This window comes from Nyctereutes procyonoides, unplaced genomic scaffold (genome assembly GCF_905146905.1).
Source record: "Nyctereutes procyonoides isolate TBG_1078 unplaced genomic scaffold, NYPRO_anot_genome, whole genome shotgun sequence".
In the NCBI taxonomy this organism is placed as follows: Eukaryota; Metazoa; Chordata; class Mammalia; order Carnivora; family Canidae; genus Nyctereutes; species Nyctereutes procyonoides.
The window spans coordinates 23,369,734-23,382,819 of record NW_026575120.1 but is presented as its reverse complement, the minus strand read 5'-3'; the positions used below and the strand labels follow the sequence as shown (position 1 = coordinate 23,382,819).

The 13,086-nt window shown below is 49.4% G+C and overlaps 1 protein-coding gene across 3 annotated transcripts in view; it reads left to right on the top strand.

The window, feature by feature from the left end:
* Positions 1-13,086, top strand: part of DPP6 (dipeptidyl peptidase like 6) — an 821,668-nt gene that overhangs the window by 738,264 nt on the left and 70,318 nt on the right. For all 3 annotated transcript variants that reach the window (XM_055334558.1, XM_055334556.1, XM_055334557.1), the window contains 3 exons: positions 5,393-5,516; positions 7,146-7,184; positions 11,992-12,099. In XM_055334558.1, coding sequence (XP_055190533.1) covers positions 5,393-5,516; positions 7,146-7,184; positions 11,992-12,099 — 271 coding nt within the window. The remainder of the gene's footprint in view (positions 1-5,392; positions 5,517-7,145; positions 7,185-11,991; positions 12,100-13,086) is intronic.

Below are 13,086 nucleotides of genomic sequence, written 5' to 3'. Positions count from 1 at the left end.
TTTATTTTTCACTTGAACTACTCCACTTTATGTTACCCTCATTATTTTCCCTCAAACTCTCTTAGATATTCTGTTGTATTGCCCTTTACTCACACCTATCTTCACAAGTACTCTCTCCTGCATACCCCAGTATGGGCTAATTATTCTCTACCATGTTCGCAACAAGGCTGTTCCCGGACCCCCCCCCCCCACTACTATCCCGGGTTAAAGCCACTGTCTTCTGGACCGTATGTCACCTTCTATCCTGATGACATTCTCATTAGATATTAAATTATTATATAAACTATTCTGATCTTGTGTGATCACAAAATGTTTAAACCATTGTGATTTAAGACCACATCCACGTATAGATATACTGGCCATTCCATCAGTAAACAATCTACAGCCTGGTCTCTAATTAGCAATTCTTGGTATAAATACCTCTTGCAAGTCTTCCTTTTTAAAACTGGTTATCTTGGCTATTTTTTCCATTTCTTCTTATATGTGAACTTTAGAATTGTTTTATTAGATGATCTCCTCTCAGTAAAGAAACCCAATGGTCTTTCTGTTAGAATGAAGTTTGGTCCTTTACAAAGCATTCAGTATTCACCATATGTGAAGCATCTTGCAGGTGCTGAAAATACAGAAATGAGGAAGGCAATGTGATCTCTCCCTCATGAAGCTTCAGTAGAATCAGTTCAGACCTTCTCAAATGATTCGTCATTTTAAAAAGTATTTTACCTTTAGTTTCCTATTCTGGGAATGTGGTATGTTTGTATTCCTTCCCCTTACATGTCTCTTCCTGTTTCATCATGGTGATGTGTGCTGCCATTTGTTTGTAATACGCTTTGAAAATTTGGTAAATATTTATGATTTTATGAAAGTCACCCAATATTTATTTTATTTTATAATATTTTTGTCACTTAATAATTACTTCTGATATTTATTTTAAATTTGTAATCAAATTGATACTGGTTTGGGACTAACTGTGAATGATTGATTTTAGGGATTATCTTCTTACAAGCTAAGCTTTTAATTTTGAGCCTTTAAATTTTGAATTGTTTTCAGTGTAGGGTATATTCAAATAGGAGATATTGCTTGTTAAAAACACTGAAATGTTAAATAGCCCTTAGACCTAGAACAGTAGGGAAATTTGATATCAGCCTAAATTTTGATCATTTATCAAAACATATTTCCTTATTACTAGGTTACGGTGAGATTTCTTTTTCTTCAGAATTCAAATATTCTATTAGAACATATTTTGGAGCTCCTGGGTGGCCCAGTTGGTGAAGCATCTGCTTTTAGCTCAGGTCATGATCCCGGGGTTCTGGGATTGAGCCCCGCATCAGGCTCTCTGGTCAGCGGAGAGCCTGCTTCTCCCTCTACCCCTCCCTACTGCTTGTGCTCTCTCTCTTTCTCATGCTCTCTCTCCCTAATAGATAAAATCTTTTAAAAAACATATTTAGGCATTTTATTAACTTCCCCAGAATATGGAAAATCATTTTCACCTGCATTTAGATCCTGTTCTACTCATGTAGACATCTCATCCCTAAGTTTTGGAGATGGTCCTCTTCCCATCACTCTGGTTTCTCCGCAAGAAGCTCTGACATCCTTGGACAGGAGGACAGTCTGCGTTCCTTCCTTTCATCTCTGTGGCACCTTCCTCTTCTGAGAGAGCTTCCCCAATTTTCTTCAGCTTCTCTGAGCCCAGTTTCTCTCACCTTCAGATGTGGTTGCCCTCTAGTCTTTTATCCCCCCCTCTTCCATCTCAGCCTGCATTCTTAGGGTTCTGTTCTGCTTTTATGTTGTCAGTATAATCCCCCTTTCCTTCATCTGTGTCGTTTGGTGACTTTTGTTGTCTTCCACCTCAGGAAGGAGACATCCCCCCACCCCTGACATCTGGCAACAGATGCCATATGAAGGTTATTTTCGACTCTGAACTTTCAGGTGCTGCTTGAGCCTTCTCAGATGGAGTTGGGAGACAGAGTCTAACCTGTATCCATCTGGTGTGCTTCTGCTGGGCTGAGTTGAGAGTTTCCTTCCACCTTCTTTAGATTTTTTTGTGTGTGACATTCTTAGTCAATAGGTGTCTATGAAAAATCATGATCTTCTGTGACACTGAGGTAGCAAAGGCTTGACTTCCCCAATTTCTGGCTGGTATAAGGTTGGTGTTCCTGAGGAAAGATAATTAAGACCCGGGGAAGGAGAATCACACTCTCCTGCTCGGCTACTGCTTGCCTCAAAGTGTGAAGCACAGATGGGCATCCCATTGTTTGGCTTCATGTACCTGCGTCTGTGGTGTGGTTGTTGGAAATTTTCAACATTCACATTTCATGGTATTGTGATTTTGCACCTCCTTTGTGTCTTTATAGGCTCATTGACACAAAGTTGGTTAAAGTCTACCTCAGATTTGCTAAGCAGTTGATACTGTGTGCTAGAAATCTTCACACCAAAATGGGACAACCAAACAGACCCTCCCCCTAAGTCATCAGCAGGACCCTGATGGACATGGCCTTGGTCCTTGACACTAGCCCCAATGTCAGAGTCTAAGCTGTTTCCTGCATGTAACCATTAGGCTAACAACTTTGAAATTACAGACAATGGAAAATGTGTAGGGAACCAGGAGAACTTTGCTTACCTACTTCTGGATTTCTCCTTAGAGAAAGTTTCAGAAGTGGGTAAAGTTTGTATTTTCCCTTCTATGAGCATATGGTGTGACTAACAGACCTTACGTAGTGAAAGAATATTATTCTCTCCAGAGTGTTACTTTGTGAGGTTCTGTATCTCATTGGTCCTTTTATATCACCCGACCTTGAATGCTTTATCTTTATGACTTGACTTGATATTTTTAAATAACCAGAACCTATTTGGCATGAAGCCTTGTCATTGATGCTATTCACGGGATGAGGAAATGTTGGTTCGAGAAGAGATGTTGCCGTACAAGTAATGAGATGGGTGTGAAGTCCTGAAGGGGACTCAGACTGAAGGCTCCCAAGTGCTTTAACAAGTGGGAACATGACTAAAAGTTCTGTAACCACCTAACGGGGAAGCAGCACCACTTGCCTATATAGAGATATCTATGTCATCTTTATGGAGTCCTTAATAATTTTTATTGTTTAAAGAGTTCTAAAAAATATTGTCATCATATTTCATCACCATAAAATCTCTAAGGTGCCGTCAGCTTGTTTGAAATTCCTATTACACGGAAGAGGAACTGAGGATTCAAGTTCCATGCAAAGTGGGGTGTGGATGCAAAGCCCACAGACCGCCCCCCACCCCCGTGACACTGCACCTGCCCTTTGTCAGGGCCACTGCCAGTGTCCACTTGGCAAAGTGAGTCCAGGTTTCACTGTCCTGATTTGTGGTGTGATTATTTCCTCCTTTCTACAATATGCCTCATATCACAAATTAGGAAAGTAAAAGAAAGACCTTAATATTTGGTCTATATGAACACTGTGCAAAAGAACACCATAAAACCTAGAAAAACACATAGGACAAATGAATGTTTCCAACAAATGGAACAAAAATGGAGTCTCCCTAACCAGTGTGGAGGCTGTGGAGGGAAAAGTGGTCATTCCAGGAAATCTGGCTTTTTCCTCCTTGATTTCATCCAGATGACATCTGTTTGCTGGTCACTGTACCTTCCCACACTACCCTCAGTATGAGCATCTGCATCCAGCAGGCCCCACGGTCCAGGAATACAGGACTCTGTGTCCATCCCCACGGCCCCTCCTGCTAGCTGTCTCCAGCATCTATCGAACAGGGACCCAAGGATCATCTATGTTGTTATTTAAAAATAAGAAATATTATATGTGAAGCAAGAGCTAGGCATAGATTCTGAGTCATTTTTAAGGGCCAAGCTAAATAAATGTTTTCATGCCTACAAATATTCAAGGAGTTGATCAGACCTGACATTACAAACGGGCTCCGAGCCCTCAGGCAGTGAAGCAAACACAGGACAGCATCCGCAGAGGAGCTGCTGAAAGGCCACACTCCTTCTCCAAGCAGGAGCCTGACAGCGTTGTGTGAGAGAGCAGATCCTGTAAACACACAGGCCTAGGTCCCTGAGGCCTGTGGGCCTGCTAGCAGATGGTGTGAACAGACACAGCCCTATCTCAAAAATCACAGCAATTGAGAAGGTTGAAAACCACAAAAGCTGGATTATGCCTGAATGACATCCTCACCAGCCACATCCCTGGTGGGTTGGCCAGGCCTTCGCTGGGCAGCGCCAGGGCCTCCCCCACTCCTCACGCAGGAGTGGCAGCCTGAGTCAGCTCCTGACTTAGGTTAACATATTTGAAGATTTGATTAACAGGTGGATTCGAGAAATAGGGAACAAAGCAATTTAATCTCCTCCCCTCGTTAACCAAAGCTTTGTTGAAAGCACCTGGTGATTTAGGCCTTTCTGTTGAAAATAATCATTGGGTATATGCATGGTCCTCTCCAGCCAGGGAGGCATTGTCTAGTGAATGTGCTGCCGTCTTCGGTGATAAAGGATCTTGTAAGACCACAAAGTAATCATTCTGAACAATAGATCCCATGATAGATATGGATGGGGTAGGTGATGGAACAGGGTTAGCTGGCCTCTAGAACATTCTCAAAATTCACCTAGGGATAATCTTTCATGCGCTTGTTTGTCTTTTCTTGTTCCTCTTTAACATATTTTTTTTCCCTAAAAGCCCGATTTTGAAGGGCTCTGGGTGGTTGAATTCATTGTCAGCAACCCCAGCACCCCTTGTGCTAAGTACAGGGTAGCCTAGAACACCATGGTATTTTCAGGTTTGGATAAAAGCAGGCATGTGACATCTGGGATATCCAACCAAATCTGCCCAATGCCCAGAGCCATGAACCAATTTCCCTAATTAGCTGGCAAACGTCCCTGGGTGTTTCGCCTTTACAGGAGAGGGAGCCCCGAGCCTTCCTCTGCGTGCACCAGGTGTTTTTCCAGCAGCTCACACTCTGTGAGTGCCTCTCTCTCTCCAAGCCCTTCCTGGCTCTAGCTCTGTCAGCCCCTCATGCGACCCCCTTGCTGCCTCCAGCGAGCCGGAGTTGTGTGTTTGCCGGGGCCATGGCATGAAAATCAAGGCAGTGGGTCAGCGTTAGCTGTAACATGACTTCTAAAACCCACAGAGCAGGACCCAGATGCCATCAGCCTGTGGGCTGATGGGACAGCTGCTCTTGACAAGTGTGCACTTTACACGCAGCCCTCAAGGGTTCCAGGGGCTTCTGTGTGGCTCACTTCACTGCCTCAGTGAGCCGGCTTCCCATCAGAGTGGCGTTCTTGAGAAGCCCTGTCTCAGAGCCTCAAGTGACGTGTCCATCCCCCGTTGTTGGCCCAGCGCCCGGGGCTGGGATGTGTGGGTCTCCTGGTTCCCGTGGGGTCTGCTGATGCACTCTGTTTGCGTGTTTTCAGGGAGTACTACATCACCATGGTGAAATGGGCCACCAGCACGAAGGTGGCAGTGAACTGGCTGAGCCGGGCACAGAACGTGTCCATCCTCACCCTCTGCGACGCCACCACTGGGGTCTGCACAAAGGTACGGGAGGCAGTGTCCCTGGTGTCTTTGGGGCGTTGGAGGCTGGGGGCTGGCTGGGTCCCTGTGCTTGGACTCCCAGGATGCAGGCTCCTCGGGAAGCTGCGCCGGCCTTGGTGTTGGTGCCACCTGGTGGTGAATCATACACTGCTGCAACGCTCGTGGCTAATGCAATCAGTGAAGGGGCCCCAGGTTGGGACCTGGTCCGCAGATGTGTTCTTCCCCTTTATCTGGGCCCACTCTATCCTGTGTTGAGCATTCCCCTTGTTCTCCAGTTGACATCAGAGAGCGGAAGGGGTCCCTGAGGCCCCAGCCCTGCAAGTCTGCTTCCCCTTTTTGTGAGCTCTGTCCTCCATCTGACCGAGCCGGGGTTGAGGGAACCTGGGATGGGTTGGCCCCTGGGTGGGCTGGCTTCTATCTCTGAAGGTCATCACTGAGGCCAAAAAGGTTCCTGGGGAGGGGGGTGCTCCACACTTGCAGGTCTAGCCCTAAGAGGTAGATCTCCTAGTGCTAGGTTAAAAAAAAAAAAAAAAAGAAGAAGAGGAAGAGGAAGAAGAAGAAGAAGAAGAAAGAAGAAGAAGAAGAAGAAGAAGAAGAAGAAGAAGAAGAAGAAGAAGAAGAAGAAGAAGAAGAAGAAGAAGAAGAAGAAGAAGGAGAAATAATCAATTAAACCCCATGAATACATCCAGGCTGGTTTCAGATACATTCAGGAGTTTCAGAAATTCCTCCTAGGACCATAAATTCCTCTTTCCCAGAGAGGGAGAGGAAAGGCAGGCAGGGCGGCTTTGCTGTGGCTGGGGAGGCCCGAAAGCAGCAGCTCTCATTGCACCAAGCACAGGGTTGAGGGGAGCTGAGTGACCCAATGGCCTCAGGTGGGCCAGTGATGCACCTGTTGTTCCATATGATTGAGAGCAGATTGAGAAGGAGGGAGGGAGGGAGCGAGCAGACACACAGCCAGGGAGCCAGGATGTATACCTTGTCTCGTCTACACCCAACCTGTGTGTCAGCATGGGGACCCCTTCCTGCGGCGGATCTGCGGACAAAGGAAGCCCTTTCTGGAGGCCAGACCAGTACCCGGAGCAGGCCCCCCGCTGCAGAGCTGTAAAACAGGTGTTTGGGGTATTGTTTTGTCCTCCATTTGGCATCCTTCCATGCAGCTCTGGGAGACCGACTCTTCACCTACATTTTCAGCCCTTTGGTGTTTTGGGCTACCAGGATCGTCACCCAGAGCTGTGAACTGGAAATCAGAGAAGTATCCACACACACCCACAGGAGCACATATAAGTCCCTGCAGCGCCGTAGCCTAGAGACTTGCCCCAAAATGGGCTCTTGTGTGGACATTGTCCTAAGGATTCCTCATCCATGGATATGTTCTCATTGCTGGGGAAAGTTGTGTTTTCTCGTTTGGGGACACTTGTGTTGGGCTGGGAGCCATAACCGAGACCTGGCGGAGAGCGGGGTGCCTCCTCCCCAGGCAGGCCTCGGCTCTGCATGTGTGTGTGTGTGTGTGTGTGTGTGTGTGTGTGTGTGTGTGCAGCTGCTGTGTAGGGGAATCAAATTGTTTCTGCACTGCTGGTTGCAGACACAAAACAGGCAAAAAATCCTTTCCCTAATGCTCTTATTTCATTTCAGAAACACGAGGATGAGAGCGAAGCCTGGCTTCACAGACAGGTAACTCTTCATGTCTGACTCGTCACGTTCTCCGTTTACACCAGCCACCAGGTCCGCCACCACAGGGTGGCTTTCTGAGTTCTCATGGCTGGGTGGCTTCTCATGGTAGATCCCCAGGTGGAGCTGCCGAGCTTCCTGGCTCTGGGGTGTGGCGGGGGCCGCTTGGCCCATCTTGCCCCCACTTCCCACGATGGAACCACAGAGCCACGGACAAAGGCCTTGAGCTCTCTTGGCGAGATCTCAGTTCTCAAAGTGACAGCCTCTTGGGAAACTAGGACAAGTCCATGAAAGTCGCCTCGGTCTACTCTACCACGGCCAAAGGAAAGGAAAATGTGGCAGTGGTCCCGTTTCTGTCCACACATGCTCGTGGGTGTCTCGTGGGAGGCGGACCCCACTGCCATTCAGCCTGGGCCTTCCCGGGGACCTGGCCTCCTGGCCCCCCTGGGTTTCCCGTCCCGACTCAGGCCAGAAATGCATGTGAAACGGACTCTGAGGTCTTGAGATTTGTGGGAGAGGCTGATGGCGGTGCCCTCTGCCCCCATCACAAAAGAAAAGTCAAACTGCCACAGAATCGCAAAGCTCTTCACACTATTTTTTTCTGTCCTTGTTGCTCTTTGTCTCACAATACACCCTGGCAAAGAATAAGTGAGAGAGTTTTACTAACTTCCTTCCTTCCTTCCTACCCAACCTATGGGCACCAACACTGCCTGGAAATGTGTGGGGAATGTCTCACCAGGTCAGAGAGTCAAGAACCAAGGCGGAGCAGACACAGGCATCCCACTTACAGATGCGACAGGGAAATGCAGCCTGACAGGGACCCTCCTCTGTGTTTAGAATCCACCATCCGTCTCCACCTTCCATCAGTCATTCCAGGAGGAGAAGGGGGGCAGCCTCACAAGTGGGCATGATCGGTTATTCAATAACCCCTCCTCACCCTCCTTGCCCTCCTCACCTGCCTCACCTGGAAGAGGACTAGCCCAGAGGCCCACTCCCGTTTCCTGCATGTATGTCTGGGTGCCAAGTCCCAGCCAAGAAAATAACAGGAAGGAGCATGTGCTGGAGCACTCTGTGAGGTGTGAGCTTGGGGAGGGGGCTGGCGTTGAGCTTTGGAGCTCCCCAAAGCCCCCAGGACCCGAGACAAGAGTACAGGTGTCGGGTACATGTGTGACACCCTTCTTGTATCAGATAGAATGTCTGGGAGGCTGCCATGAGAGACTCAGGAGAGAATCCCTTATCCATATGGTTGTCTGATCTACACGTTTGGATCATACCAAGCACCCCCCCCAGGCTGTGTGGATTTCAGAATGGAATCAGGTACTTCACCCAAGCCCCTGGTCGGCAAGTGCGAGAACATCCTTCCTGTTTGTGGCTGAACGATACTCTGTTGAATGGAGAGACCACCGTTCATTGATCTGTTGGTGGGCTTTGGGTTGTCCCTGCCTTTCGGCCATCTTGAGCGGTGCAGCTAAGAATATTCCACAGAGGGTCAAGAACCAGAACAACAACAAAAAAAAAACACCCATTGTGTGATTCCGTGAATATGACATGTCCTGAACAAATGAGTTTGCAGAGAAAGCTGTTTGCTGGCTGGTGGGGCTAGGGACAGGGGACAGGACTAACAGCCTCAAGAGCATGGGGTGATAGAAACGTTCTGGAACCAGACACAGGTGATGGTTGCACAAAGTCGTGAATACACTAAGGGCCCCTAAATTATTTGCTTTTATTAAAATGTTTTGTCTTATTTTATGTGAATTTTGCCCCAACACATTCCTTTGAAAAATGGATCTCCTAGAGCAGCAGCTCTTAACAATCCACAGGGAGGAAAGGGAGATGAGACACGCACATGCATCCAACGTGTGGCAACCAAAAGTAAATCTCAAACATGTCCAGCAAGTGTGTTCGAGTGTCAGAGGTCTTGGCAGGGCTGGAGCAAGGAGCGGAACTTGGAGGTGGCCCAGCAGTGTGGTGTTCTCAGGGAGCTGGGGGTGCACGGCGGCTCCCCTGTCCTCCCGCCGCCCCTGGCTGAGCGTCAGGGTCCGGAGGCTGCATGGCCAAGCTGCCATGCTGGCCTCTTTGTCCATGCTTCAGAGGGGCCGTAGAGACACCATCAGCAACGGGGTGTTTCTGTATCTATCAGCGGCGCGTCTTGTCATCCACCTGAGGACACAAGGTGGACACCAGCCACGCTCCAGACGGACCTCCCGGATGCGACGTAGGAAAATCAAGTGAGCAAAATCAAGTCAGCACTTAAAAAGGAGCATGAATGTGTAAATATAGACTTTAAGGCATTTACTGACAAACAGCTACCGTGTTTAAGACAGCCACTGAAAAAAATACGGCAGGCTGTTTTGAGTGTAGGATGGCAGGTCTTATAAAGGAATCACTTCCTCTAAAGTGGTGCTTTCCTGGGTCTGGTCCAGTGTTTTCGAGTGTCAGCGGTCTTGGCGGGGCTGGAGCAAGGAGTGGGACTTGGTGGTGGCCCAGCGAGCCGCCTTGCCTGGGGATTGTGGGGAAGCCCTGGTTTCTCTGGGCATCCCTAACACAGAGCTCCAGTGGCGGGAGGAAAGTCCAGCATCAGCAGTGTCTCCTGACCTTTCAAGGAGAATTTCAGAAAGGAATTTCTGGATCCTGCCTTTCAAAAATCATCTATAGTGTCTCCATGTCCTTCGTGATACTGTGAGGCCCTGGAGGGTGAATTCGGAACGTGTTCAAGGCTTATAGCTGTCTGCCTGCTGCTCCGGGCACAGGCGCTGCACCAGGTGGAGCAGGACACGGTGTCGTTTGGGAGCCCCAGAGTCTGAGAAGCCCAGTCGACCTCAGGGATTCCGTCTGCTTAGATCTGCGGTCTTCTGGTCTCCTGCTCTGGGAACAGGGGGTGGGCTGGAGCAGACCTGAGCCTCCCCACCTCTCGTCTCCTTCCCATCCTTGTCGAGGCCGCGGCATGGACCTTGTCGAGGCCGCCACACAGATCCCCATGAGCCAACAAAGGAGGCGAACATGTATGTGTCCCATGAGTGGAGGCCCACCCAGTTCTCTCTGTCCTGGGAATATTCTAGAGGCCCTGCTCCTCCTCCCACATACACACATGCCATCACCACCACCCGAGACCTCACAACATCAGCCCTGATGCTGATCCACAGGGATTTTCCGTAAAGCTCTGGAACCCATCCTCTGGTTGAAGAGTTGGTCTAATGGGCCGACATCTGATAGTCTTTCTTCTTTCACGAGTTTTGGTCTTGTGATTTCAAATTCCAGGCTGGGAGATTGGGCAAGGTGAGCATACCTGAACCACTCTCTGCAAAGAACTGGCAGATGGGCTACAAAAGCTCATGAAGAGTCTCTCCCCAATGAGAAGGACTCCTCCTTCACCAACCTGCTTCACCAAGTGGTGTGGGCTCCCTGTCCTACCCAGAGAGATTAGAACGTTCCCCCAAAACCCATGAGAGCCAGAGGTGGGATTAACACCTGGGGCCCCTCCTCAAAAACCATCGCACTCTCTCACCGAGAATACATTTACTGCCTAAGAAACAGGGTCTCCGAGAGGCTTGGGACTGGTGCGGCACACTCCCTGGTCCGTGTAAAGATGACATCAAATGGTGAGGGGCCTTCTCAGTGTGAAAGCAAAGCGTCTGGCCGGAATTAATGATTTATTACCTTTATTCAGAGTATTTTTCTCTGCCAAAAGTGCAAACATTTCCCTCAGAAAACCGAGGCAGTATTGCAGTATCTGCCCTGCAGTGGGCAAATAGAAGTACGTTGAAAAAGCCAGTCACCGCTCGTTTTCCCGTTCCCCCGCTTTTAAATACCACGCTGCCAGCTCTAAATAGAAAAATAAATATTTGCAGATTAAAGGTTTCATTTTATTGCAAATATTCATGAAGATTAAATGTCATTTTAATCACATGTTAGTTTATTTCTCTGGGCACATCGCATTTGCGTGTACGCAGTCACTCATTGCCGGGAAATGTGCGCTCCCAGCACCAGCTGGGGCCTATTTACCATTTGTTCTCAGCCTGCGTTAGCGTGGAGCTCCTTGAATCAGAAAATATATATCGTAGCCAACTAATTGGCGTTCATGGATGGAAACTTCCAAGCTGGAGCTGCAGAGATGCTGGGGTGCTGCTGTAGCAAAATGCCTTTTCCATGTTGAGGCGGTGGCTAGGCCCCAGGGCGGGTGGGGCTGAGCCGCGCTGCTCGGTGTTGGGGGCCCGCGCAGACATGGGGGCAGCACTCTGTAGGCCTCAGCTTTGAATCCAGTCTGGAATTCCTTCCCCAGAGACAGCAGGTGCTGCCCAGCCCTTCCCGTGAGCCTGTGCACACAGGTCCACTCTGTTGACGCTCCATAGACGAAGGGATGTCCTTCTATCTGCCTCTGCCTATTCCTCAATCTTCCTCTTCTCCCTGGAGGAGGAAAGTTTGGTGATTCCCAAGGAGAGCAAAGGCCCCCACACACCATTTATTCTTTCCACTGTGTCTCTCATCAGAAATTACATAGAAAATGCATCTCAAGGGGCAGCTGGGTGGTTCAGTGGTTGAGCATCTGCCTTCAGCTCAGGGTGTGATCCCAGGGTCCCGGGATCGAGTCCCACATTGGGCTCTCTGCGTGGAGCCTGCTTCTCCCTCTGCCTGTGTCTCTGCCTCTCTCTCTCTCTCTCTCTCTCTCTCTCTCTCTCTCTGTCTCTCATGAATAAATAAATAAAATCTTTTTCAAAAATGCATCTCCAAATGTATTTCATCGTGATAAACCTCTTTAAGACAGAATGAAACCTTTTTTTTTATAGACGTAATCCTTCGCTTTCATCCCCAGAATGAAGAGCCGGTGTTCTCCAAGGATGGCCGGAAGTTCTTCTTCGTCCGAGCCATCCCACAGGGGGGACAAGGAAAATTTTATCACATCACCGTGTCCTCGTCCCAGGTAATCACGACAGTTTCTGAAACTGTTGTGCTGGTGACAGCCCCTGGTGGCAAGTGCTCTGAGGACCCTTGGCATCTGCAAGGACCCCGGGGTGAGCCCCATGTCAGGAACGGGAAAGTAGGTTCCTGAAGGCAGGGCAGGAAGGGGCCCTCGCAAAGTCCAGGGGTCTTGCTCAGGGCAGGGGGTTGAGTTAGCCCTTTCTGTGATGACTCAGAGATATGACGATGACACTGCTGACAATGTCACAGGAGGCTGTAGGACCCGAGGACTCAGGTCTATGACTGACCAACAATCCTGTGCCCTCGACCCTTCCTCCCCACTGGCTGGGCTGTCCCCTCACCCCCCACCCCAGGGCCGGGGGCCCACTGCCTTCATATGCAGCCCTCAAGTTGTGGTCCCAGGGTCCCGCATCAGGCTCCCTGCTCAGTGGGGAGCCTGCTTCTCCCTCTGCTGCTTCCCCTGTTCATGCTCACTCTCTCTCCCTCTTAAAAAAATGATAAAATCTTTAATAAAAAAAAAAAAAAGCCGAGAGCCGGGTGAATGCCGTTGTCCGGGAACAGTCACCCCAGGGGAGCTGCCCACCTGCGGCTCAGATGCTCCCCTGGCACTGAGTTTTCGGGGACCTCGGCCCTTAGCCAGAAGGTGGAAAGAGGGCATGGCAGCTCCATGACCGCAACCCTCATCTTCCGGGTGTGGATCCCATTTCTGAAGCAGCTTAGGTCATTTGGGAGCCAGGATAGGTGAATAAGATTTGATTCCAAATAGCCAGCGACAACCTTCCGTGGCCAGTAAGTAGAAGGCTGGTGTTCATGTGGGGCCGGGAGGGGGTTTCAGAAGAAGCCCACCAAGGGGCCCCCACCGAGGGAGTGGAGGGTGGTGGTGACCCAGGCGTGCTTGGGCTCCAGCACCCCACCACCACCACCAGGCCTGCCCCCAGACCCTTCCTGTTTGATTCGGCCTTGCCCTGAGTTCATGTGCGTGATCGGC